Here is a 26,065-nt window from a genome sequence, read left to right on the forward strand (position 1 = left end):
CCAGCTGTGTATCTTATTTTTTTAATGGGCAGAAACAGAAAAACTGGCACACGTTTGTACGAGATATGTGAGGCCAATAGGATATGAAAAATGTTCATCACAGAAATACAATTTAGAATCAAAATGAGAAACACTGCATAGCCACTAGAATGGCTCAAATTCCAAAGTCTGATCTCGCACATGAAACTGACGATCTTGAAGGGACACAGCTAGCGAAGCAGACAGGAAGTAGATGGCAAGAAAACCCTGTAACTCACCAAGAGACTGAACTTCTAGTAACATTCCCACAAAGAAAACTCCAAGTCAAGATGGCTTCAATGGCAAATTCCTAATAAGGATTTATTAAGTAATTCCAATTCTACATATATACCTACAGAAGGGAAGAACAACTCCCCAAAAGTAAATTAGACCAACATTTCACTGACAACAAAGCCAGATGAAGAGACAGCAAGAAAGCAAAACTACAGACCAATATTCTGCAAAAAAATAAAAATAAAAATATTTATTTAAAGCCAGGCATGGTGGCGCATGCCTTTAATCCCAGCACTTGGGAGGCAGAGGTAGGAGGATCACCATGAGCTCCAGGTCACCCTGAGACTACATAGTGAATTCCAGGTCAGCCTGAGCTCGAGTGATACCCTACCTCAGAAAACCAAAAAGATAATAATAATAATATAATAATAATAATATAATATTTAAACCTTCAAACAAATTGAATCCAGTAATATGCATATGCATAACGAAGTGTCGTTTGGGCAGGAAGACAGCTCAGTGCTTCCTGATCTGCAGAACCCACACTGACAAGAAAACAAAAGGCCAGGCAAGGTGACAGGCACTTGCAACACCAGCACTGGGGAGGCGAAAGACAGGACAGTCCCTGGGACTTGCTGGCCAGCCAGTCTAGCCTAACTGGAAACCAGCATAAGACCTTGTCTAAAAAAAAAAGGTGGGAGGGCTGGAGAGATGGCTTAGCGGTTAAGCGCTTGCCTGTGAAACCTGAGGACCCCGGTTCGAGGCTCGATTCCCCAGGACCCACATTAGCCAGATGCACAAGGGGGCGCACGCGTCTGGAGTTCGTTTGCAGCGGCTGGAGGCCCTGGTGGGCCCATTCTCTCTCTCTCTCTCTCTCTCTCTCTCTCTCTCTCTCTCTCTCTCTCTCTCACTCTCAACTAAATAAATAAAAATGAAAAAAAAAAAAAAGGTAGATGGCACCCAAGGAACAAAACCTCAGGTTGTCTTCTGAACTCCACCCACATGCACACATGTACATGCACACCTGCACACATACTACATACACACAAAAATAATTTATTATGATTAAGAGGGCTCTCCTCTATAATGCAACATTGAGTGGACATTAAAAAAAAAAAGTCAACCAAGGACAGGCATGGTGGCATACATCTTTAATCCCAGCACTTGGGAAGCAGAGGTAAGAGGATGGCTGTGAGTTCAAGGCCAGCCTGAGACTACAGAGTGAATAGCCAGGTGAGCCTGAACTAGAGGGAAACTGTACCTCAAAAAAAGAAGAAAAGAAAAAAAAAGAAAGAAACACACACACACACACACACACACATACACATACACGACAACCAATGTATTTCACCCTAATAGAACAAAGCTGGAAAAGCTTACAATTACACCAGTACAGGCAAAAATCTAAAAAGTGTAAGTAAAACTTCAAGATGATGGCAGCAGACATTTCTTTTTTTTTAATTTATTTTGATTTTTATTTATTTGACAGAGAGAAAGAAACAGAGAGAATGAGCATGCAAGGGTCTCCGAGCACTGCAAATGAACTCCAGATGCATGCACCACCTTGTACATCTGGTTTATGTGGGCCCCGGAGAATTGACCTGGATCCTTTGACTTTGCAGGCAAGTGCTTTAACCACTGGGCCATCTCGCCAGCCCCCTTTAACTGTACATTTAATGAAATGTCTTCTGGGGCTGGCGAGATGGCTCAGCTGTAAGACATGTGCCTGAGAAGCCCAGGGGTCCAGGTTTGACTCCCCAGAACCTGCAGGTGACACCTGAGCACAAGATCACGCATGCGCAGGGGGAGCACGTGTCTGGAGTTCGACTGCAGCGGCTAGAGGCCCTTGTGCCACAATTTTCTCCCCCTCATAAAAAAGTATCATTAAGTGCCACAGTTAATGTTGGACACTGATGTAATGTGAAATGTCAAAATTTTTGCAAGTCATCAAGTACAAATTCACTTTCTTACAAAAGTTAATTAGGACTAATTAAGAAGTGTAAAGGGTAATCTGATTTATTTCAACATGAAATATGCCTTCTCACTGTATTTTCACTTGAGCTTAAATAAAAAGTAATTCTTATACATTAAAAGTGCCTGGGTTGGAGTAAATTGGACTTAGACCAATTTGCAAAGGAAGGAAGTGAGAAGAAAGACAATAATAGTTGAGGTTTCTAATATGCTACAAGTAATACTTAACATTTCCTATATTATAACAAGACATTATGCTAGATTCATCCTTAAAGTCAACAACTATTTATGAGCAGTTACAATGTGCCAAACACTTGTCTATATGCTGGGAATGTAGTGATGACCAGGGGTGAAGAATGCAAAAGACAAACAGAAAAATATATTAAGTAAATATCATGTTCAATGGTAATACTACAGAGAAAAATGAAGCAGGAGAAAGAACTGAAAGTGCTTTGGGGTGATTTTCAATGGGGTTACTTGGGAACTAGTAGATTTCTAGGTTCACTTTCAGTTCAAAAATCCCCCGACTTTCTTCTGTGTTGACTAGGCAGCATAAAAACACACAGTGAACCTCTGAACTTGACCTTGTTACACTCCTACATTCTATCACCTTACTTGGTGTGTCACCACTTACATTTCAGAAAAACAGGATTAAACATACATTTTTCCATACTGAGACAAAGCGCGTGCTGTCACTTAATGAAGCAAGTAATTTCCCAGTCTTGCCTTGGGAAAAGAAAATAAGAAAAATAAAACTTAGCAATTTCTCCCCAGACAAAGGTTCTAAAAATGCAGCATTTTTGCACACTATGGAAAGGATTAAAATTAGTTACATTTTCTGGTCCCTCAATGTATTTATGAGCTGGAATTTGGCTCTTTATTGGTCCTGCGTTACAACAAAAGGTGGTTTTATGGTGTCTCTAACGTGGAAGAGTTTCTAGACAAGGGAAGTCATGAATAAAAAATAAAAAGCTGCTGCCATTGCTCTTCAGCTGCCACAGAGCACCTGTGACACCCTGAGGACAGAAGCAGCTATTTTATTTATGAGGCTGAGCTCTACCGAACTGGTACCTGTGGTCATGATGAACAGTCTTACACAGCTTGAACTAACGCGTGCATTTCCGCCCCCAGGAGAGGAGTCTGTATAGGTCGGCTGCCCTGGGGTTCTCTAAAATTCTTGTAGTTCACTAACACAGTGGACAAATCTGCCCAAGATGTGTCTGGGTGGAAAGGCGCTTGAACAGGTCGAGAGCCACGCACATGACAGCCGGAAGGTGCTGCCCACCTTGTGCCTAACTGTGACTTCAAGGAGGTAAATTTTATGCATCTTTATAGTTCAAAGCATAAATTTCATTAAAAGCTACTTATAGTCACACAGCTGCACTTTAAGAAAAGTTGAATTTATTAGTCACACTTTGCCTAGAGACAAAATACTCATTTTGAAATTGATGTTTTCCCCTCTACCAAGAAGAGTAGAAAGCAAGGTCAAATAATACTAGTTTCTGAAATCTGTTCGTTTGGGTTTCGATAACAATTTCTTTAGGTCTCACTAAAAGAATAGTTCTCGGTAATAATGTCCACAAATCCGTCTAGTATGTTAAATCCTAATAATTTTTAAATTCCTCTTTTAAAAACAGATTACTTCCAGGTGAATATAGTCAAAGCACAAGATATACCTGTAAGAAATCGTCTGTATTTCTTTCTCCTTTTTTTAAAATCTGTGTGTGTGTTCCCGTATGTGAGTACAAAATATACGCATGCCACACACCTCACCTACTTTGTTTGAAGCAGGGTCTCTTGTTTGCTGTCGCACAATTCAAGCCAACCAGTCCACAAATTTGGGGACATTCTCCTGCGGCGGGCTCACTAGGATTACAGACACAAACCACCGTGCCTAGCTTATGTGGGTTCTGAGGATCTTCACTCAGCTCATCACACTTGTGTGAAGTAAGCGCTTTCACCTAATGAGCTATCTCCTCAGCCCAAGAAATTGTCTTTATTAAGCCCATCACTAGGTACAGTAAATACATGCCAATAAATTTTTTTTTTATCTAACTGAATTAAGCCAGACACTTTGTATGTACAGTAGTAGCAGATGGGTAAATGTATTTTCAACATTTAAAAATATGCCAATAGACACATTGGTGAAACATTATTATTTTATTATAAATATTAGTACTAACTATCGGAAGATCATTTTGGAAACAATAATTAAAGAAGAAAATTAATCACTGCTTTGGGAAAGGAAGGAGTTTGAACAGACAAATGTATAAAAACCTACCAGCTCATTGCTTGCCGATGTGAGTCTTAGTTTTTCTTCAATTTCCTTCCCAATTTTCTGAACAGTTACCTGAGTCTGTTTAATTGCACACTGGGCTCTATGAAGCCTAGAAATACAAGTTGTAGAAAAATTTAAGTGAGTTAAGTTCAAAATCTAAACACAGAGCCACAGATAGGAATTATAAACCTTCTACAATAAATAGTCATTACTAAACAAAACTGACTATTTCTTAACTTATAATGAAATAACAGAGATTACAACAAATCCTAAAATAATACTGCCCTGAAACCCCTGCCTGGCCTGTTATCCCGAGAGTGACGATCAGGGACTCTGGGCTTCTGGAAGGTTCCTTAGACGATAATCTGGTTAAATGCTATCATTGCAGATGCAGCAACTAAGCTCCAGAGTTGCTGATGCCACTGCTACTAGGCTGCTAATGGTGCCCAAGAGAAAAAGAACCCACAACCATTCCAGTAAAGAAGCTTGAATGCAAGAGTGAGCACCCTAGAACAGGTTAAAAAAAAAACAAAAAACACTCCTCATGACTTAAGAGAGAGTAACAGATTTAAATACTCCAGCAAGCCTACATAGTGGCTATGTAAGACTCTTTTAAAGAACACTGAAAAACTGAAGAGCTAATCCTTTTACTTTTCATTAGCTATGGTTTTATAGGGTTTTCTACGTTTTGGCCTCTTGTCTTTAAACATAGCTCATATATTTCTTATCTATTTTCATACTAAAATAGTCAAACTCTCTTTATTCATAGATGACATGAATGCCATGTAGGAAATCAGTAGGAATACAAAATAACTGTGTTAGAAATACAATTCGAAATGGCAGAAGATCATATAAAACAAAGTCCATATGCAGATAATCCCATTTTTATATGTTAGTCACAAATAATTTGAATATGAAATTTAAAAACAATAGCATCAAAGATAGCATATTTAGGAAAAAACAAACATTGTTTAAGAGCTGACCTGAAACTACAAAACAATAGAAAGATAAAGAAGTAAAGAAAAGAAAATGGAAAAATATAGCATCTATATGGGAGAAAGAGCAACATTGTTAAGGTGTTTGCTTGGCATGGTGGCTCATTCCTATAACTGGAACTTTAGACTTAGGAGTCTAAAATGGGACGATTGCTGAAACACTGAGGCCATCTGGATAGAATGAGAGTTTGTCACAAAACAACAACAAAAAAAGAAAGAAAGAAAAGAGAAAGAGCAGAAGGAAAGGAGGGAAAGAAGGATTACAGGATAGAGGAAGAGAGAAAGATATCATCTTTCCCAAATGAGTTAATAGTTTCAAAATCCCAACGGGCATTCTACTTGTAGAAATTAAGAAACTGATGCTATAACATATAAAGAACAAAGTATCCAGAAGTAATCAATAAAATCTTAAAATCTGTCCATTTCAAAGCTTTCCATAAAGTTCTATGATCAAGACAATATGGAACCAGCTAAACATCAGCGAACAGATCAGTGGCCAGGCAATACAGGCAGGAAGATCACTTGAGCTCAGGACTTAAAGACCAGCCTGGTCACAATAGTGAGATTTCATCTCAGAAACAAACAAACATAAATAAACAAATGGAACCAAACAGTGTTTAGGAAACTTACACACACATAGTAAGCAAACATCTGTAAAGAAGGAATAGAATCAAATTTGTGAAGAAAATCAAAGTATGGAAATATTACATAAATATAAAAAAAAATCTATCTTATCCTCTACCTCATAGCCTGCAAAAAAATAATTAAGGGAAGATCATGGTCAACATACAAACAAAAATCCTAAAACTTATAGCAGAAAATACAGGAGATGACTTAAAACCTCAGGGTAGGCAAAGGTGTATTACAGACAAAAGGATTAATCGCACACACAAAAAATGGATAGTTTACCAAAATCAGAAATGTCTGCTCATCTAGAGGTACCATTAGGAAAATGACAAAAGCCATCCACAGACCAGGAGAAAACATGTGCAAAACATTAATCTGACAAAGGATGAGTCTACGATATATAAAGGATACCTAGAAACTGGTTACAAAAGAACAACCCAACTAAACATGGCCCAGTAAGTGAAATAGACACTTCACAAAAGATGATGTCAGAATAGCCAGCCGCTCATGCATAGTGATGCATGCTTAGATCCCCAGCAGGGGGAAAGCTAAGGCAGGAGGATCATGGCAGGTTTGTGAATAGTGCAGGCTGACAGTGAATTCTAGGACTGGAAAGCAGAGTAAGACCCTGTCTTAAAACAAAACAAAACACTTGTCAGAAAAAAATAATAAAAAATGTAGATGCCTTGGTCTCCCAAATATGTGGGACATTAGGAATGCCTGGCCATTGATCTAGTCTTTTTAATCTTTATGCTACAAGTACCATGATTCATCAAAATAAAATCAAGGGCTGGAGAGATGGCCTAGCAGTTAAGGTGTTTGCTTGTGAAGTCTAAGGACCCAGGTTCAATGCTCCAGTACCCACATAAGCCAGAAGCACAAAGAGGTGCATGCATCTGGCATTTATTTGCAGTAGCTAGAGACCCTGGTGTGCCCATTCTCTCTCTCTACCCCTTTCTCATAAATAAATAAATATTTTTAAAAATGAAATCAATAGGATATAAGCAACTTAAACAGACCTATAATGAACAAGTTTAAAGCAATAATAGTTTGCCCTCAAAAAGAACCAGAACCGGAAGGATTCACTGTTAAATTCTCCCAGACTTTTAAGGAACTAAGACCAATGCTCCTCAAATAGGAGGGGAGAGCTGGAGGGATGGCTTAATGATTAAGGTGCTTGCCTGCAAAGCCAAAGGACCCAGGTTCAATTCCCCAGGACCCACATAAGTCACTCTCAAATAAAACAATAAAAAGAAAATGTTTAAAAAAATGCCTGAGCTAGGAGCCCTGGCACAGGCTTAAAAAAAAAAAAAAAGGAAGGGAACTACTAAATTTATTCTTTGAAACTAGTATTACCCTATTATCAGATAAGATATGGATGCACAGACAGACAAGACACACACACACACACACACACACACACACACAATCAGAGTGCAATACAAACCAATTTTCTGGACGAATATAGGCACAAAACTCTCAATAAAGTACTTGTAAACAAAATTCAACAACACATTTAAAAGATTATATACCACGGTCAAACTGGTTTCATTCCAGGGATTCAAGCATGGTCCGATGTGTGCAGATCAATAAATGCAATGCAACACAAACATAAGCTCACATATAGAAAACACAACCATCTCAACGGATGCCAAGGCCTTTGCCAAGGTTCACCACCCTTCATGATAAAACCCCTGAAGAAACTAGGAGAAAAAGAAACACACCTTAACATAAGAAAGGTTGTAACATGACAAATCTAACCACAATATTATACAAATGGAAAAAAACTAAAACTATTTCCTTGGAAATCAGGAACAAAGTTAAGGCATCCTCTCTACACCTTTTAAAAAATATTTATTTAATTAATTTATTTATTTGAGAGAGAGAAAGAAAGAAACAGGAAGATAGAGAGAAAGAGAGAATGGGTGCACCAGGGCCTCCAGCCAGTGCAAACCAACTACAAATGCATGTGCCCCCTTGTGCAACTGGCTTACAAGGGTCCTGGGGAATGAAACTGGGGGTCCTTGGGTTTCACAGGCAAACACCTTAACTACTGAGCCATTTCCCTAGCCCTCTATACCCATTTTAAAAAGAAAATTCTCATATATTTATCTGCAAGGAGAGTGCGAGCCAGGGCCTATAGCCGCTGCAAGCACCACCTCATGCTTCTGGTGTTAGGTGGGTACTGGGGAATAGAACCCAGGTCGTTAGGATTTGTAGGCAAGTGCCTTATCCTCTGAGCCATCTCTCCAGCCCCTCTCTATATTCTTATTCGACATTGTGACTAAACTCCCAGCCATAGCAGTAAGGCAAGAGAAAGGAGTAAAAAAGGTACAAGCAGGAAAGAAAGGGACCAAATTATCCCTATTTGCAGATAATATAATCCCATACTTAACAGACCTGAAAGAATTCACTAAAAAGTGCTTAGATGTACTAACCACTGAAAATTAGCAAGATACAGAATCACTAACCTTTCTATTTACCAGCTGTAAACTTGCCTGAAAAAATACATATATCATAGTCACAGTATCTTCTGGGGGAGGGACTAGGAGCAACTCAAGGAGGCAAAAGAATTCTACTTTGAAAATTTTAAAACCCTGAAGAAACTGAAGAAGACACTAACAGATGAAAAGACTTCTCATAATAATGGAGTGGCAGAGCTAACATTGCAAAAATGGCTTTACTGTCAAAGGTGATCTACAGATTCAATGCAATCCCCATCAAAATCCCAAGACACTTCTCAGAATGAGAAAATCCTAAAATGCATACAGAAGCACAAAAGATCCCAAATAGCCAAAGCGAGCCTAAACAAAAATGCCGACAGCATCATATAATCTTTATTCATACCTCTGAGCCACGGTGATGGCAGCAGCATGATATGCAAAACCAGACACGGGCATCCACAGAGCAGAGGAGAGGACCCAGCAACAGGCCCATGTAGACACACAGAACTAAACCTACACAGCCACTCATACAAAGGTGCCAAAAACGGGTTTGAAGGGACAGATTCTTCAACAAATCATACAAGGAAAGCTGGATATTCACATGCAGAAGAATGAAACTAAACTCCTATCTCTCACCCTGTGCAAAAATCAGTTTGCCATGGATTAGAAAGACCTTGATGTCAGACCTAAAGCTTTGAAAATGCCAGATAAAAATACAGGGACAACAATGAAGATAAAAGCATAGGAAAAATATTCTGAAAAGACACAAACAACTCTGGAGACAATCACAAGAGCTCCTAGGTGGGATTGTATGAAGTCAAACAGCGTCTTCACGGCATGGGAAGCCATCAGTGTGGGGAGCTGCAGGAGAGAACGGCTTTGGCCGTTGGGCACCTGATGGGACATTAGTAAATGGACTATACACAGAACTGAAAAATGGGACACTGAAAACCAAGTACTATGATCAACAAATGTCAAGCGAATTAACAGTTCTCAGAAGAAGTACTAATGTACACTAAGTGTATGAAAAATATTCAGCATTCTGGGCCACCAGGGAAATAAAAGTAAAACTGTATTGTGTCACTTGTCAGAATGGCCATCATCAAGAAAACAAAGAACAAAAGCATGAAGACTGAAGGAGTATTATCTAATGTTGGTAAGAATATGAATTATTGAAGCCACTGTAGAATGAAGTCTCTAAAAAAAATAACTTCCATATGATCTAACTATACCACTCCTGGATATACACAACAATGATTGGGAATATTTGCACACTCATGTTTATTGCTGCAGTATTCACAGTAGACTACATATGGCATCAGCCTAGTAGTCCATTGACAGTTGAAGGATACATAAAATGTGGGGTGTGTGTGTGCATGTGTGTGTGTGTGTGTGTGTGTGTGTGTGTGTGTGTAAAAATGAAACTATGGAGCCAGGTGTGGTGGCACACACCTTTAATCCCAGCACTCGGGAGGCAGAGGTAGGAGGATCACAGTGAGTTTGAGGCCACCCTGAGACTCCATAGTGAATTCCAGGTCAGCCTGGGCTAGAGTGAGACCCTACCTCAAAACACCAAAAAAAAAAAAAAAAAAAGACACTATGTTATATCCAGGAGAATGGATAGAACTGTACATCTCTTATTAAGCACATATGCCAGGCTCAGAACAACAAATGCTGCAAGTTTTCACTCACAGGTAAAATCTAGATTTAAACACACACAATGGGAAAGTAGAAAGGGGACCATATTGGGGGGCAGAATAAGCTAAGGGGTACAAGATGTAATGAGAGTAAAAATGAAAGACAAATATTATACTGTGTGTTCTTGCTCATGAGTAATATGGATTTAAGTGTGCATATGTATGACATGAGACAGAGGGAAAACTATTTGGGGAGAAGAAAGGGATCAGAGGAAAAGAAAGGCTCTGACAGGGAGAATATGAGCAAAGCACAATGATATGTTATGTATGAAAATGTCACAATAAAATCCACTATTTTCTACCCTAATTAAAATAATTAATTTTAAAAAGGAATGCTCAGTAAATACAGGAAAGGTGTTTAACATCTTAGACATCAGGAGAATGTAAATTAAAATCATAATGAGATACCACTTCACCAACCATTCCTAATAGAACTTGACATTAAAATGAGAACACCAGGGCTGGAGAGTTTGCTTCGTGGTAAAGGTGCTTGCCTCTGAAGCCTAAGGACCCAGGTACGACTCCCCAGATCCCACATAAGCCAGATGCACAAGTGACACATATGCAAGGTGGCACATGTGCACAAGGTGGCACATGCATCTGAAGTTCAGCTGTCGTGTCTAGAGGCCCTGGTGTGCCAATTCTCTCAAATAAATAAATAAATAGACACCAAGTGCAGGCAAGTTTGTGAAACAATTGGAATTTACATACAGTGCTGATAAGAGTTAAATAACACTATCACTTTTAAAATTGTTCCTTATAATAATGAGCATATACCTAACTGATGGCCCAAAATTCTAATCACAAATGTTTACTTAGGAAAAATAAAAATAGTTGACCATAAGAGATTTGTTCAAGAATGTTCAGAGAAGCTGGGTGCAGCGGCACATACGTGTAATCCTAGCACTTGCGAGGTGGAGACAGGAGGATGATCAGGAGTTCAAGGTTAGATGGGGTTACACAGTGAGTACAAAGCCAGTAAGACTACATGAAACTGCCACAAAAAACCAAAATTAGAAAGTCATAGAAAACAATCCTAAATGTCTACCAAACAGGAAATTAAGTAACAAGCTGAAGTGTATTTATTAGTAACTATACTCAGCATAACATGGATGGATCCCCAAACATGTTAGTGAACAAAAGTCAGAAACAAAAATACAATACAGTATGGCTCCTTTTACATAAAATTCAAGAACAGGTAAACCGTATCTATGGTGACCAGGGACTGGCTTGTTGCTCCAGTGGGCGAGGAGCTGACAAGAAGCAGAGGAAATGTCTGAGGTGACAATCTGCCCTACATCTTGACTGGGGTGACACCACCAAAACTCACACTCAGGATTTACGCATTACAGTCCAAATTTTACCTCAGTTTGTAAAAGCTGGTCATACACTGTGGGGGTTTGACTCAGGTGTTCCCCATAATCTTAGGTGTTCTGAGTGCTAGGTTCCCAGTTGATGGAGATTTGGGAATTAACGCCTCCTGGAGGGAGTGTATTGTTGGAGTTAGGCTTATGGGTGTTATAGCCAGTATCCCCATGTCAGTATTTGGCACGCCCTCCTGTTCCTGTTGTCCACCTTATGTTGGCCAGGGGGTGATGCCCACCCTCTGCTCATGCCATTGTTTTCCCTGCCATCCTGGAGCTTCCCCTCAAGTCTGTAAGCCAAAATAAACCCTTTTGTTCCCACAAACTGCTCTTAGTCAGGTGATTTCTGCCAGCAGTGCGAACCTGACTGTAACATTCATCTTACCTGAATGTCATCATATATATGGGAGGTCATGTCATTAAGGATTTTATGGTACTGATACTTCTGGTAGCATATTATGATACTACAACTAAAACTATTTGTGACATATGCTGTACTGTTTTAAATTTCTTGATAATTAGTGAGGATTTCTTGGATCATCTAGTAGCAATGACTTTTGTCATGAGATTAGCAATTTAACAGCTTCCTCAGGACCACTCCATCCCCTTGCCATGTGTGTGCTTAACCTAGACTGACAGTGACACTGTCTTACGAAGGCCCCTCTACAGAACTCTATAAAAAAGAGAAGGCCCTTTGTGATGTGTACAGTCCATGCTTTTCTCTCCAGCCTCATTTCTTTACATCTTCAACTCTAGCAATACTGAATTACCGGAAATTTTCCAAATACACCATGTCATTTCTTGCCTCTGTGCCTTTGTATAAGTGCTGTTATCCACATGCAGATCTCTCTCCTTAACAGGTAAGCAAAGTCCTAGGCCTTCCGACGGCTACAGGCACTCCCTCCCTCCCCAGAAAATACGTATCACGTCACCTATTTGACACTACAATAAGCACTATTAAGAACTCTATTTTAGCCGGGCGTGGTGGCACACGCCTTTAATCCCAGCACTCGGGAGGCAGAGGTAGGAGGATTGCCATGAGTTCAAGGCCACCCTGAGATGACAGAGTTAATTCCAGGTCAGCTTGGACCAGAGTGAGACCCTACCTCGGAAAAAAAAAACAAAACTCTATTTTACAGCAACTTATCTTTTGCTTTATTAGGTCTTTCTCAGAGGAGAAATACTCATCTTCTCATATATATCCTAAATGCTTAGTACAGAATATGGTATCACAGAGGTACTCAAAATTCATTATGCCTCTTGTCCAATCTAATATAAAAGGACATACCTTAGATTTGATATCTTGATTGATACAGTGAGAGATTAAATGAAAGGCCATTAATTTATAGAACCTACATTTGTACGTTCAAAGTATTCTATAAAATAAAGACCACTCATTTTTTAACTAAACGACAAGCATTATCAATCCAGAGAGAAATCAACAAATGGCCTGTTACTTTAAAAGAAGGAAAGTGCTGCCTAAAACTCCACTGGTACTATGCAAACAACCTTGTCAAATGGCAAAGACTTTAAAAATAAAAATGATTCATGACCATAATTAATGTATGACTTCAACTATTTGGCTCTCACCGCCCCAGACGCTTTCTGATCTTACCTTAGGGGCTTAAAACACACAGACAGAGTCACATTTCCTCCAATCTTCAGTGTTATCCAAACAGACTTCAGAGCCCCTGCTACATCAGGACAGAGCTCATAATGTCCCCCTTTCAAATCCAACCACAGAATAAAAGTTTGAAGTGTTTGGGCTTTTCAAAATAACCAGGGACATCCTGATCCTCCTGGAGGTGAGGCGGTAAAGCACTGACAAGAAAAGAAACAACTGCTTTCCCTCCACACTTGATTCACCCACTACGGGAAGCACCCAGAGAGAAAGAGGCAGACGTCACCCAGTCACCTCAGTGACTGGTCACTACCAACACGAAAGCTCCACACCCGAGCTACAACTCATATCCCAGAGCTGGCAGGAAAAGCAAGCAGCTTCCTAATAGGCACCCTGGTGATCACAGACAGATGTGCCCATGTTACCGAGCATGGGCTGATACAGTGATAAATGGAAACTGGGTTTAATGAAAGTTCTTACATATCAGATATTGTGAATATAAAGACAAAGTGCAAGAAAGGCATTATATCAAACAAATACTTTAAATATGGACGGACACCAACCAGATATTAACAATAATCTCAGTAAGGGAGAAGTTAGAAGACCTTTTTGTCTATTTAACGGTGATCTGTCACATCTGAAATACTACATGCAAGGGTGAGAGGAACAATGATAAATGAGAGCAAATGTGACAAAGGCAGTTGAGCTTCCTAATGCTTGCAAGGCAAGGTAAAGAGTAAGTCAATGAAGAAAGACAAGAGACAAAACGAGAAAGATGAAGACTTTATCAGTAAGGTCTTCCTATGCCACATCAAAGAACTCAGGCTTTTATTCTGAAGTTCAAAATCATTCACAGCTTTTAAACTGGAAAAGATTTAATATTACCTGGGAAATGACCAGGTGGATAAAGGCACTTCCTCACCAAGCCTGCCAGCCCAGGTTCAACTTCCAATTTCCTATGCAAAGCCAGATGCGCAAAGTGGCACCTAGGTCTGGAGTTTGTTTGCAGCGGTAAAAAGCCTTTGTATACCAATGTACAAGATCTAGCTCTAGCATGGGCATTCCTATTCATTCTCTCTCTCCTCTCAAAAATAAATAAATGAATAATTTTTTGAAGATTTAATTACATTTGCACTTTAGAAAGCTCTTTAAAGGGTCTGGAAAGGGGTCTGGGAGGGAGACAGAGCAGGACGATAAAGGACAGATGGGAGGGTCTACATTATCTATGCACAATATGTGAATGCCCAGAAATGCCACAGTGAATGCTAAAATTAAAAAGGGAAAGGGCTGTATTCCTGTAATATGGCAAATGGGGCACAGGGAAAAAATAGTAGAACTGAGAAAGCCAGTGCAAGGTGACTGCAAACCAAACAAGCAAAAAAAAAAAAAAAACCAAAACAAAGAGAGAAATCCTCAAGTTAAATAAACAGTGACAAGAACAATGGTATAAAAATGAAAAGTTAGAGGACATAAAGATGGGTGCTTGAAAGCAAATGGACTATGCCGTCGAGATTTCCATGACTGAAGGCATAGTTCTAACGGTGGGGGTGCTGGGCAGTGGTAAAACCTTTAAAAGGCGGGGTCTAGAGATAGAGAGGTGGCTCAGTGGCTAAGGCACTTGCCTGCAAAGTCTAATAACCCAGGTCAGTTCCCCAGTACCCACATGAAGCCTGATGCACAAAGTGGTGCATGGGTCTGGAATTCATTTGCAGTGGCCAGAGGCCTGGTGGGCCCACTCCCCCGGCCCCCTCCACTTACCTCCCCCATCTCTGTCTGTCTCTCCCCTCTCTCTCTCTGCTTGCAAATAAATACTTTTTTAAGGTGGGGTCTAGTAGGATATCATGAGGGTGTACTGTTAGCATTTTCAAGTGATCCTTCGACTTCTTGGGAGAGGGCTGTTAAAGTACACATGGCCTGACTCAAGCTGTCTCTCATCATGATTTAAGATGTGATACTCGGGCTGGAGAGATGGCTTAGCGATTAAGGCGCTTGCCTGCAAAGCAAAAGAACCCACGTTTGACTCCCCAGGATCCACGTAAACCAGATGAACATGCATCTGGAGTTTGTTTGCAGTGGTTGGAAGCCCTGGAACACACATTCTCTCTCTCTCTCTCTCTCTCTCTCTCTCTCTCTCTCTCTCTCTCTACCTGCCTATTTCTGTATATCTCTCTCAAATAATTTTTTTGTTTTGTTTTGTTTTGTTTTGTTTTTTCAAGGTAGGGATTCACTCTAGCCCAGGCTGACCTGGAATTCACTATAGAGTCTCAAGGTGGCCTCAAACTCATGACAATCCTCCTACCTCTGCCTCCCAAGTGCTGGGATTAAATGTGTGTGCCACCATGCCAGGCTCAAATAAATAATTTTTTTTAAAAAAAATATGATACTCCACTATATACCATTCACCATGGGGCCTTCATCAGAGCCTGCACTCTCCCATGTGGACTTTGAATTTTTAAAACTATGAACTCTTTATTTCCTAGGTAGCCTATGTCAGGTATCACATTAATAACAAAAAGCTGACAGACATAGTAGCTTCATAATAAAAGAGAAGACAACACTTGCAAATATTTAAAGGGAACTATGGGAGAAAGCATCTTCACTTCAATAGGCTTAATTTAGATGAGTCAAATTACCTAAAATCCACTAGCTTCCAAAACAGAAGAAACACAAAATGTGAAAAATTAGTTAAATTTGTAACGAAAAATCCTCTGAGGCTGGGGGTATAGCTCACTGGAGAATGCCTGAGCAGCACATGCAGGGCCCTAGATTCGATCTGTAGCATCTTATAAACGAAAATAACAGCAGCAAAAACCTCCCATAGAGTCCTCTAGGCTCAGATGGCTTTGTTGATAAAATACTAATTGTATTCAAGCTCTTTTATTGTTTTTTTTAAGCCTTGATTATTCTATTTATTTGAGAGAAAGAGAAAGGCAGATAGGATGAGCACACCAGGGCCTGCAACAGCTGCAAGGGAACTCCAAAGGCATGAGCTGCATTGTGCACCAGCTTATGTAGGTCCTAAGGAATCAAACCTAGGTCCTTTGGCGTCACAGGCAAAAGCCTTAACCGCTAAGCCATTCCTCCAGCCCAAATAATCTGTTGTTTGTTTTTTAAGGTAGGGTCTCCCTGTAGCTCAGGAAGACCTGGAATTCATTATGTAGTCACAGGGTGGCCCTGAGCCAACGGTGATCCTCCAACCTCTGTCTCCCAAGTGCTGGGATTAAAAGTGTGCGCCACCACACCCGGCTGTATTCAAACTCTAAATATGAAAATTTTAGTGTGTTTATGAAGCAAGCAAAACCCTGAACCAAAATACAAGAACATTAAAAGAAAACTACAGATCAATATCACAGGGCAACATAAATACAAAAATTATTTTTGAAAATGTTAGTATATTAACTACAACAATGTACAAGTTAATATATCTTGATCAAGTTGGTTTGTATAGGTAATGCAAGGTAGTGAGACACTTGAAAACCAGTCAATGACAAAACAGAGAAAAATCATGAACACTTTTTTTAATTTTTATTTTTAGAGAGAGGGGGAAAGGGACAGAACTGGCTGGGCCATAGCCACTGCAATGGAACTCCAGACACTTGCGGCCACCTAGTGGGCATGTGCGACTTTGTGCCTCACCTTTGTGCGACTGGCTTACACAGGATCTGGAAAGTTGAACATGGGTCTGTAGGCTTTACAGGCAAGCGCCTTAGCCATTAAATTATCTCTTTAAAGATGCAAAAAAGAACACCTGATAAAATTCAATAACTGTCGATGCTTTTTTTAAATCCCCAACTGTTTATCCAAACTGATAAAGGGTTTATGGGAGGAACAATTTACTGCTACTTTTACACTGAAGACCAAACTCAAGGCAAAACTGTCTCCTTTCATCATTTTATTCAACCATATACTTCAGGCCTAAACCACTGAAATAATAAGACAATTTAAAAAAAGACATGAAACTAAAAGGGGCAATATTAGGGCTATGGAAAAAATAAGAAGGAGAGGAGATAAAGAGTCAAGAATGGGAGGATGAATATGATCAAAGCACATTATAGCATTTATAAAAATGTCCATAATGAAACCCCTTTAATTTTAAGAGAAAAGTCATAAATATAAAAACAGTTTTTTAAAAATGTACTCACAACAGCTTTTTAAACACAGAAAAATCCAATGAAATCTATAATCCAACTAATATTTAGTAAACTCTTAGATTCTAGAATAAAATATTATTTGTTTACATATAATTTCAACAAATAACCAATAGCAAAAAGAACAAATCTAATGAAGGATGTTAAAGGACAGAGCAATGTGCAAGCAGAGAGAGGGAAGGAGAAAGAGGGAGAGAGAACGGGCACATCAGGCCTCTTGCCGTTGAAAAACAAACTCTAGACACGTGGCACTTTGTGCATCTGGCATATGTGGGTCCTGGGGCATCTAGCCCAGGCAATCAGCCTTTGCAAACAAGTGCTGCAACTGCTGAGCCATTCTGTGGCCCCACAGTTTTATTCGTAATAGCATCAAAACAGAAATGGATTTTATCAGCAGGACTACATATAAGCAAACTGCAGTTCACTCACATCAGGAAATGACACTCAACAACAGAAAGGAAGTTGCTACTAGACACAACATGGAGAGATTTCACAAACTGTCTCCTGAACAAAAGAGACCAGAAACCAAAGAACGCAGTGTATGGTTCCACTTATAAGAAATTCAGGACAAGCCGGGCGTGGTGGCGCACGCCTTTAATCCCAGCACTCGGGAGGCAGAGGTAGGAGGATCGCCGTGAGTTCAAGGCCACCCTGAGACTACAGAGTTAATTCCAGGTCAGCCTGGACCAGAGTGAGACCCTACCTCACAAAACCAAAAAAAAAAAAAAAAAGAAAAAAAGAAATTCAGGACAATGTAATCCTGGCACTCAAGATGTGGAGGCAGGAAGATCAGGAGTTCAAGACCAGCCTGAACTACATGAGACATTGTATCAATTCCCTCCTTCCCTCCCTAAAAAGGTTAAAGAACAAGAAAAGCTAGTGAAAGGCAGTAAGAGGTATTTGGCTTAGCCAGGGATGAGAATGAGAATGTCAGGAGAGAACTTTGTGGATGATGAAAGAATCTTCTACTGATTTGAATGAAGCTATATAATTGCATACTGATCAAAATTGAACTAACCAGCAACCAGGAAGATGGTGATGGCAGTGTGTGATTTGGGAACATAAGAAGAGCTGTTTGAGAAGTTCTAGTTTGAGTTTGAGGGGCTCATGCAACATCCGACAACAGTGTGGAATACTTGTTGACTAGAAAGAACTGGTGTTTGGGAGACAGATCTTGGCCAGGGATGAAAATGTGGCAATCATTAGCACACAGATGCTAATCATGTTGTGAAACATTACAGCATTTCCTAACATTATTAACACGAGGAAAGTGAATGAGATCACCCTGTAAGATTGTGAGAATGAGAGAGAACAGAGCCTAGAACAAAATTCAGGGGAACATCAATATTTGAAGGATTAAAAAAGAAGAAATAAAACCCTGCCAAAACAACAATCTAAACCAGAATGCCCAGACACAGAACAGCTGTAAGACAGAGTGTCTCTGGGAAGCAATAGCCACTGCCTCAAAATCAGGTGTCCTGAGGTCTGGACAGTGTCAGAGTATTTAGCAGCAAGGACTTGGTTTAAAAGTTATTTCAAATCTGCGCACCTTTAAATCCACAGCCACCCTCATTTTCACCTAGCCAGCAGCCTATATCAACTCTTGCTTACCTCCATTCCCTTCATACCAAACTGCCCGCCATTCCTCTTCTTCTCAGTGGCACACGATTCTGAATGCCTGTCTTACTTAACACTTTATCCACCGATTCGTGAGCATTAACTAATCACACTCCACACGCTGCAGCATCAACAGTTGTCGTGGGACGCAGAGAGAAACGGAACAGCTCTTAGAGATGAAAGGATTCCCTGCCAGCTCAGTACTCCAGGTTCCTCCCTCACAGGTTACAGAAGATCTGAAGTTCCCATTTACACTGCAATCACAGAGCCTTTGACACGTGTCCAGGATTAAGTTCCCTGAGCATTCTAGAAATGTCAGCTACAAAGTTGCAATCTAAAAGACTGGGGCTACCTAATACAGCTATACCTAACCCATCTTTCCTCATCACCGATACTCAATGTTCCAGGTCTTCCAGGCGCTCTACCTGCTAAGATTTAGCTGCTATACAGCTCTCACTATTGTGATATAACTAAGTGTAGTTATCTGGACTTAGAGCCTTGTCAGTAATACTTTCCAGGAAAGAAAAAAAGAGTTTTCTGGTAACTAAAAGGCTGTGATCTATATATTTTTCCACACTACATGCAACTATCAATACGTATGTATGCACGCATGCATACACACATATAATCCTAACTATTCCACAGTAGTCAGAAATCACCACAGTCGGCACAGCAGCAAAACCAACTGCGCGAGAGCCTGCCTTTCCCCCACTGTCCCCTTCTAGTCTGTCAGCGATCCTGTAGATTCTTCACTGATGCTATCTTATCATTTGCCGGCCACTGGTCCTCCTAGAAACACCCTCTATTCAGCATTGATACGGGGCTTTTCTCTTTCCAAAATCTGTCCTCTTCAATCCACTTGGAACAAGGCCATTAGAACACCCAAAACATGCTTCAACAGCATCTGTAGAAAATCACAACACTGCTGGGGTGTATCAATGACCAGGGTGACAAGAGACAAAAGAACTCTTTGTACAAAACCTAGTGTCCCATGATAGAACTGAATGATCAAGGATTCTAAAATTCTATGATTGCGTGTAATTTTTAGCTCAAAAATAACCCATGCCTGTCTACTTAAAAACAAATAAAAGCTAGGTAGGTAAGGTGGTATATACCTGAAATTTCAACATTTAGGATCACAAGTTCAAAGGCCAATCTCAGTTATACAGTGGAATCCTGACTGAAAAAAATAAATAATGTGTCTGGCATACTTATTTATTTCATTGTTATTCATTGTTGAATGTATAAACCTCTATTAAGTCTTGCTATGTGCCAGGCACTGGACAGAAAACTTGAGATGTGGATTCCACTTGATCTTCACACCAGTGCACCTTGGCATGTCATTCCCATCCTAGAGGTAAGAAAAGAGAAGCTAGAAAATGGCAGAATCAAGATTCACACTCAGGGCTGGAGAGATTGCTTAGTGGTTAAGGTGCTTGTCTGCAAAGCCTAGGGATTCACTTTCAACTCTCCAGGTCCCACGTAAGCCAGACACACAGTGATGCAAGCACACACGTCATTCACACGCACAAGGGGCACTCACATCTGGAGTTCAACTACAGTAGCTGGCGGCCCTGGCATACCAATTCTCTCTTGTGCGTGCTCACTCTCTCACATAACAAACAAAAAGCAAAAGAAGCCGGGAATGGTGGCACATGCCTTTAATCCCAGCACTTGGGAGGCAGAGGTAGGAGGATCATCATGAGTTCAAGACCACCCTGAGAGACTACACAGTGAATTCCAGATCAGTCTGGGCTAGAGTGAGACCCTACCTTTAAAAACCAAAAAACGAAAAAAGGATTCACACTCAGGATTCTCTGACTCCAAAGCCATGATCTTAACTGATACATTTCTCCCCACAGAACCATTATTACTACATGAACCTACCTCTTCTCCCACAAAACCTCAGCACCAAGTAACACATCACGTAGCAAGTACATTTTTAGCTTCCAATGTGCTTTTTATCTAGACACATTCTTTGGGTAAGACCCCTCCATTTCGTGGGTCCCAGTTCAGAGCTCTTCTCACCAATCCAGGCTATCGTGTGCCTTTTCTGTCTACTGTATTCACAGTATGTCTCACAACGCAAAGAAATGCTTTTCATTTGACTGTATTTGTAAGCAAGCAGATTTCAAGGCTGTCTCAAGATTCCTATTGTAGCCAGGCATGGAGGTGCACACCTTTAATCCCAGCACTCGGGAGGCAGAGGTAGGAGGATTGCTGTGAGGCCACCCTAAGACTACATAGTGAATTCCTATCTCGGGGGGGAAAAAAAAAAAGATTCCTTCCTATTCCAAAGGGAACATGCCCTGTATGATCTCTTCCCCTGGGTAATAGTATTAGCAGGATGTATAAACATGAAAAGACATTGTGTTCCTCCCAGATTTCTGTTAAAGTATTTGGTGATATAACTAGGGTCCCAAATCAGTTGATTCCAGGTTAATCAAAAAGATTAGTGGAATGCTATGGACTAAATTGCATCCTCGCAAATTCATGTGCTGAGGTCTTTAATGTAGTAACTAGCTATATTTGCAGATATGGCGTTAGGAGACGATTAAGCTCAGATTGGATCACATGGTTAGAGTCTGACTCTAAGAACAGGAAGATATCTCTTCTCTCTAAACCCTTCCACTCACACACAGAAGAAAGGTGATAGAAGGCCATTGTAAGAGCGCAACCATCCACGCCAGCCCAAGGGCCTCACGCAAGGCTGAATCACACCGGTACCTGATCCTGGACTAGGTGAAAACACATTTCTCTTAAGGCCACATACTCTCAATTATCTGTGGCAGCCCAAGCTAGCTACGAGCTCATCAGGGAAGCTCTGAAGAGACAAGTCCTCCCTCAAAAAAAGAGGTCTGAAGCATGAGGGGACCTGTAGAATGGCATCCATGACAGGGAACCACAGGCAGCCTCTCTGGGACTGACAGCCCCAGACAAGAAGCAGCAAGAGACCTGGGCTTTAGTCCTGCAAAGCACAAGGTGAACAGTGCCAACAACCACGTGGGCAAGAATCAGGGCCCCACGCTGGGAAAGGAACAGCGCAGTGACACCATGGTTTTAGTCACCCGAGACCATGAACAGAGAACCCAAGTTATCTCTGCCCTCATTTTTAAAAATTTTTTATTTATTTATTTGAGAGAGAGAGAAGCAGAGAGAGGGAGAGAGGGAGAATGGGCACGCCAGAGCTTCTTGCCACTGAAAATGAACTCCAGATGCATGCACCCTCTTGTGCATCTGGCTAGAGAGTCAAACTGAAATCCTCTGGCTTTGCAGGCAAACACCTTAACCACTAAGCTATCTCTCCAGCCTTGTGCCCTCATGTTTGATATAAAGAAATTATGACTATCAGTGGATATCTTTGTAATAATTTATTATGCAGCAACAGAAAACTAATATACTTTGCAGCCCACATCATGAGTACTCTTCTCCCAAGGCTCAAACAGTATTTATGATTCCATTTACTGCATATGTTGTCACAGTAGTCAAGAAGACTGCCACACTTCATCAATCTTTAGCTTAATTCCTGATTATGTTCAGCATATCTATAAACTGGCTCATTCTTCCTATCCTGATACAGAGTACTACCTCCAGTATCAAGAAAAGGACAAGGAATGAGGCCGTCAATAAATGCCACCTCCACCTCCATCCCTCACTTAGAATGGGGAGGGCCATCTCGCCGCTCACTCACATCCTCCCTGCACAGTGTACAGTAGGTAATGGAGAACCATTTCCTCTGATTCCGTTTTTCTCAGATTCTATGAATTATTACCGATTGATATTGACTTATGCCTTTTTGTGACATGTCAAGCATAAGAAAAACTTCTGGAAAGCTGTCTAGATTACATTCTTAAAGTCAGCAAACTGGGAAGGGTCGGCCAATTCTCATTCGAGATAATACATGTTTGTTGATATAACTCAAATTCTTCTAATAATTCATGTCTCACTGAGGATTAGCACTGACTTGACTAATGACAAAAGTTCTACTTACCTTTTTAAAATAGTTTTATTTATTTGTGATGAGAGAATGAGAATGGGTGTGCCAGGGCCGCTTGCCGCTGCAACCCAACTCCAGATGCATGCTCCACTTTGTGCATTTGGCTTTACATGAGGACTGGGGAAGAACCCAGGCCGTCAGACTCCGCAAGCAGGCAACTTAATCGCTGAGCCTTCTCTCCAGCCCCCTCCACGTATCTTTTTAATAAGACTCCTGTACGTATGATAAACCTCTTTCTTTTTATACAGTTGGTTTTAGGAGTCCAGTATAGGACTATATCTCATTCCAATTAAATTTAATCTTGACATTTAAATATTTTATTTCTTTGCAATCTGAGAGACAGACAGAGAGAGGGAGAAAATGAACATGCCAAGGCCTCTGGCTGCTGCAAACAAACTCCAGATGCATGAGCCACTTTGTACATCTGGCTTTATGTGGGTACCTAGGTCATAAGCCTTTGCAATTAAGCACCTTAACTGCTAAGCCATCTCTCCAACCCATTATTCTTGAAATTTAAAATGAGCTGAGAGTTCAAGGCCACCCTGAGAATACAGAGAATTCCAGGTTGGCCTGGGCTAGAATGAGACCATATCTCGGAAAAAAAAAAAAAAAAAGAATAAAATGAGCTGAATACCTATTTGACCTGGTCAGTCCCCAGAGGTCATATATGCTGATTCTCTTATATAGACAATCACTATCTTTAAAACATTCACATTACCATTGCATTTTCCTAGTAAGTTGTCTTTATTCACATGCTTAGATTATAAAGACCCCCATAAAAGAAAAACCACACCCCCTGCTCACCACTGTATCTCCGGTACTCTACAGTTTCTACTATATAATAAACATGAGGCAGCTGAGTAACTGGATGGATAGACACGCTGAACAAGATGGGATCAAAGCACACTGTGAAAATTTTCCTGTAGGCTGACAGCAAATCATTTGTCTTTTAGCTCATACATCTTCATCTTGCTTCCAAAGGCATCATCACATACCCTACAAATACTTTACTGGTTTTACCTGTATGTATAAATTTAATCATTGCCTCAAAATAGACACATTAGTCTGAGATTGCTTCTTCTTGAAAAAGTCTTTTCTAAAGGAGGCAAAAATTGTCCTGCAGTTTCAAAGAAAGAAAAATAGGATTCTGACAGCTGCAGGTGAGAGAACAGCCAAGTTAGGGTATTGGTAATGATGTTCCAAAGTTATTAAAAGAGCACAGTGTCTTGTATGTTTACAAGACAAAGTAGGTGGCATGCAAAAACAAAAGTGCTTAAGAAGAGGGCTGGGAGAGGCATCCTGGGAAGGCTGACCAGAGAAGGCGACACTACGGCAGACTTTAAATGCTTAAGAAGTCATCCTCAACAATAGTCTCAGATGCATGGGAATCGCTCAAATACTTGTTGAGGGCTTATTAAAATGACAATTTCCCCCAAAACCAGGAATCTACCCTAAAGCCTTCCACGTTCCTTTGTCTAGACCACGTACACATAGTTGAGAACACACAGTCTCATGGTAATAGCATCAAATAAGACAGAACACCAATGCTAGGTATAAAATTGACATTCTTTCATTGAAAAGTAAATGGTAGAGATGAGGGTGGGAAAGTTCCTTTGAAAGGTGGTAGGTGGTGTGAAAGCATGTGACAGCGAGTGTGTCAGGTCTGACCAGAGGCAGAAGCAATGAAGCAAAACCTCTCAAACGGTAACCAGCCTTCGCGATTCCAATTCACAACTCCTCTAACGCATTTTAGGCAAGAAGAACCACATTTGGCATAAGAAGAGGCTAAATCATTTCCAGATTTTTTCCCTAATACCATCCATGTGCATTTTAGCAAGTTTAATTTGAAATGTAGTCATTGCACAATAAACAGAGTTAAGGACGTATGCAGAAAAGTGCTTCAGCATTCGAAACAAGGAAAGGAACAAACTTCAGAAATGGAAAGGATCTTTACAATTTTAAAGGAACAATATGTACAACTTCATGGCATTAATTTTTTAAATAAAGTAAATGATTTTCTGGAAAAATACAAGTTACCAAATTATCTCAACAAGAGGTGGAAAACCTGAACAGATGGACTGAATACATAGACTTTTAAAAGGTAACCAAAGCTAGGAAGGGTACTTTTAGCCTTGTAGATTTAGGGGAACTAAAGTTTAAATTTTCAACCTTTCCAAAACTCATGTTGAAAATTAATTGTCATTTGCCAGGAACCTTTAAGCAGTGCTTAGGTCATGAGAACTATACCCTTACCAAAAAGTATTGCCACGGGCTAGAGAGATGGCTTAGCGATTAAGCGCTTGCCTATGAAGGCTAAGGACCCTGGTTCAAGGCTCGATTCCCCAGGATCCACATTAGCTAGATGCATAAGGGGGTGCATGTGTCTGGAGTTTGTTTACAGTGGCTGGAGGCCCTGGCATACCTATTCATTCATTCATTCATTCATTCATTCATTCATTCATTTCCCCCCCGCCCCTTTCTCTCTCTTTCACTCTCAAATAAATAAAAATGAACAAAAAATTTAAAAAAACAGTATTACCATTATCACATGAGTAAGTTCATTATAAAAGGTCAATTTGCTTTTTTCTCTCCTTCTAGCACTCTCTTGGCCCTTTTACAGTGTGAAATACTGTCCAACATTTAACAAAAGCAAGAAGGCCTTCACCTAGTGGGCGTGTGCAACCTTGTGCATGCCTCACCTTTCTGCATCTGGTTTATGTGGAATCTGGAGAGTCAAATGTGGGTCCTTAGGCTTTGCAAGAAAGCACCTTAACCATTAAGCCATCTCTCCAGCCCTCAAAACTTTTTTTTTTTTTTTTTTTGGTTTTTCGAGGTAGGGTGTCACTCTGGCTCAGGCTGACCTGGAATTCACTATGTAGTCTCAGGGTAGCCTCGAACTCACGGCAATCCTCCTACCTCTGCCTCCCAAGTGCTGGGATTAAAGGTGTGCACCACCACGCCCAGCTCAAAACTATTTTTTAAAGGAAGTGTCCACTGCACAGGGCATGTGCCTGGGAATGGGGATGGTGGAGTTCCTATTAGGGCAACGTCTTA

At 40.5% G+C, this 26,065-nt stretch overlaps 1 protein-coding gene across 2 annotated transcripts in view; it reads right to left on the reverse strand.

Moving 5' to 3' along the window:
- Positions 1–26,065, reverse strand: part of Uvrag (UV radiation resistance associated) — a 365,773-nt gene that overhangs the window by 192,351 nt on the left and 147,357 nt on the right. For both annotated transcript variants that reach the window (XM_045145963.1, XM_004656260.3), the window contains one exon: positions 4,505–4,610. In XM_045145963.1, the coding sequence (XP_045001898.1) occupies positions 4,505–4,610 (106 nt within the window). The remainder of the gene's footprint in view (positions 1–4,504; positions 4,611–26,065) is intronic.

The sequence above is a fragment of the Jaculus jaculus genome, chromosome 3 (assembly GCF_020740685.1).
Source record: "Jaculus jaculus isolate mJacJac1 chromosome 3, mJacJac1.mat.Y.cur, whole genome shotgun sequence".
NCBI lineage: Eukaryota > Metazoa > Chordata > Mammalia > Rodentia > Dipodidae > Jaculus > Jaculus jaculus.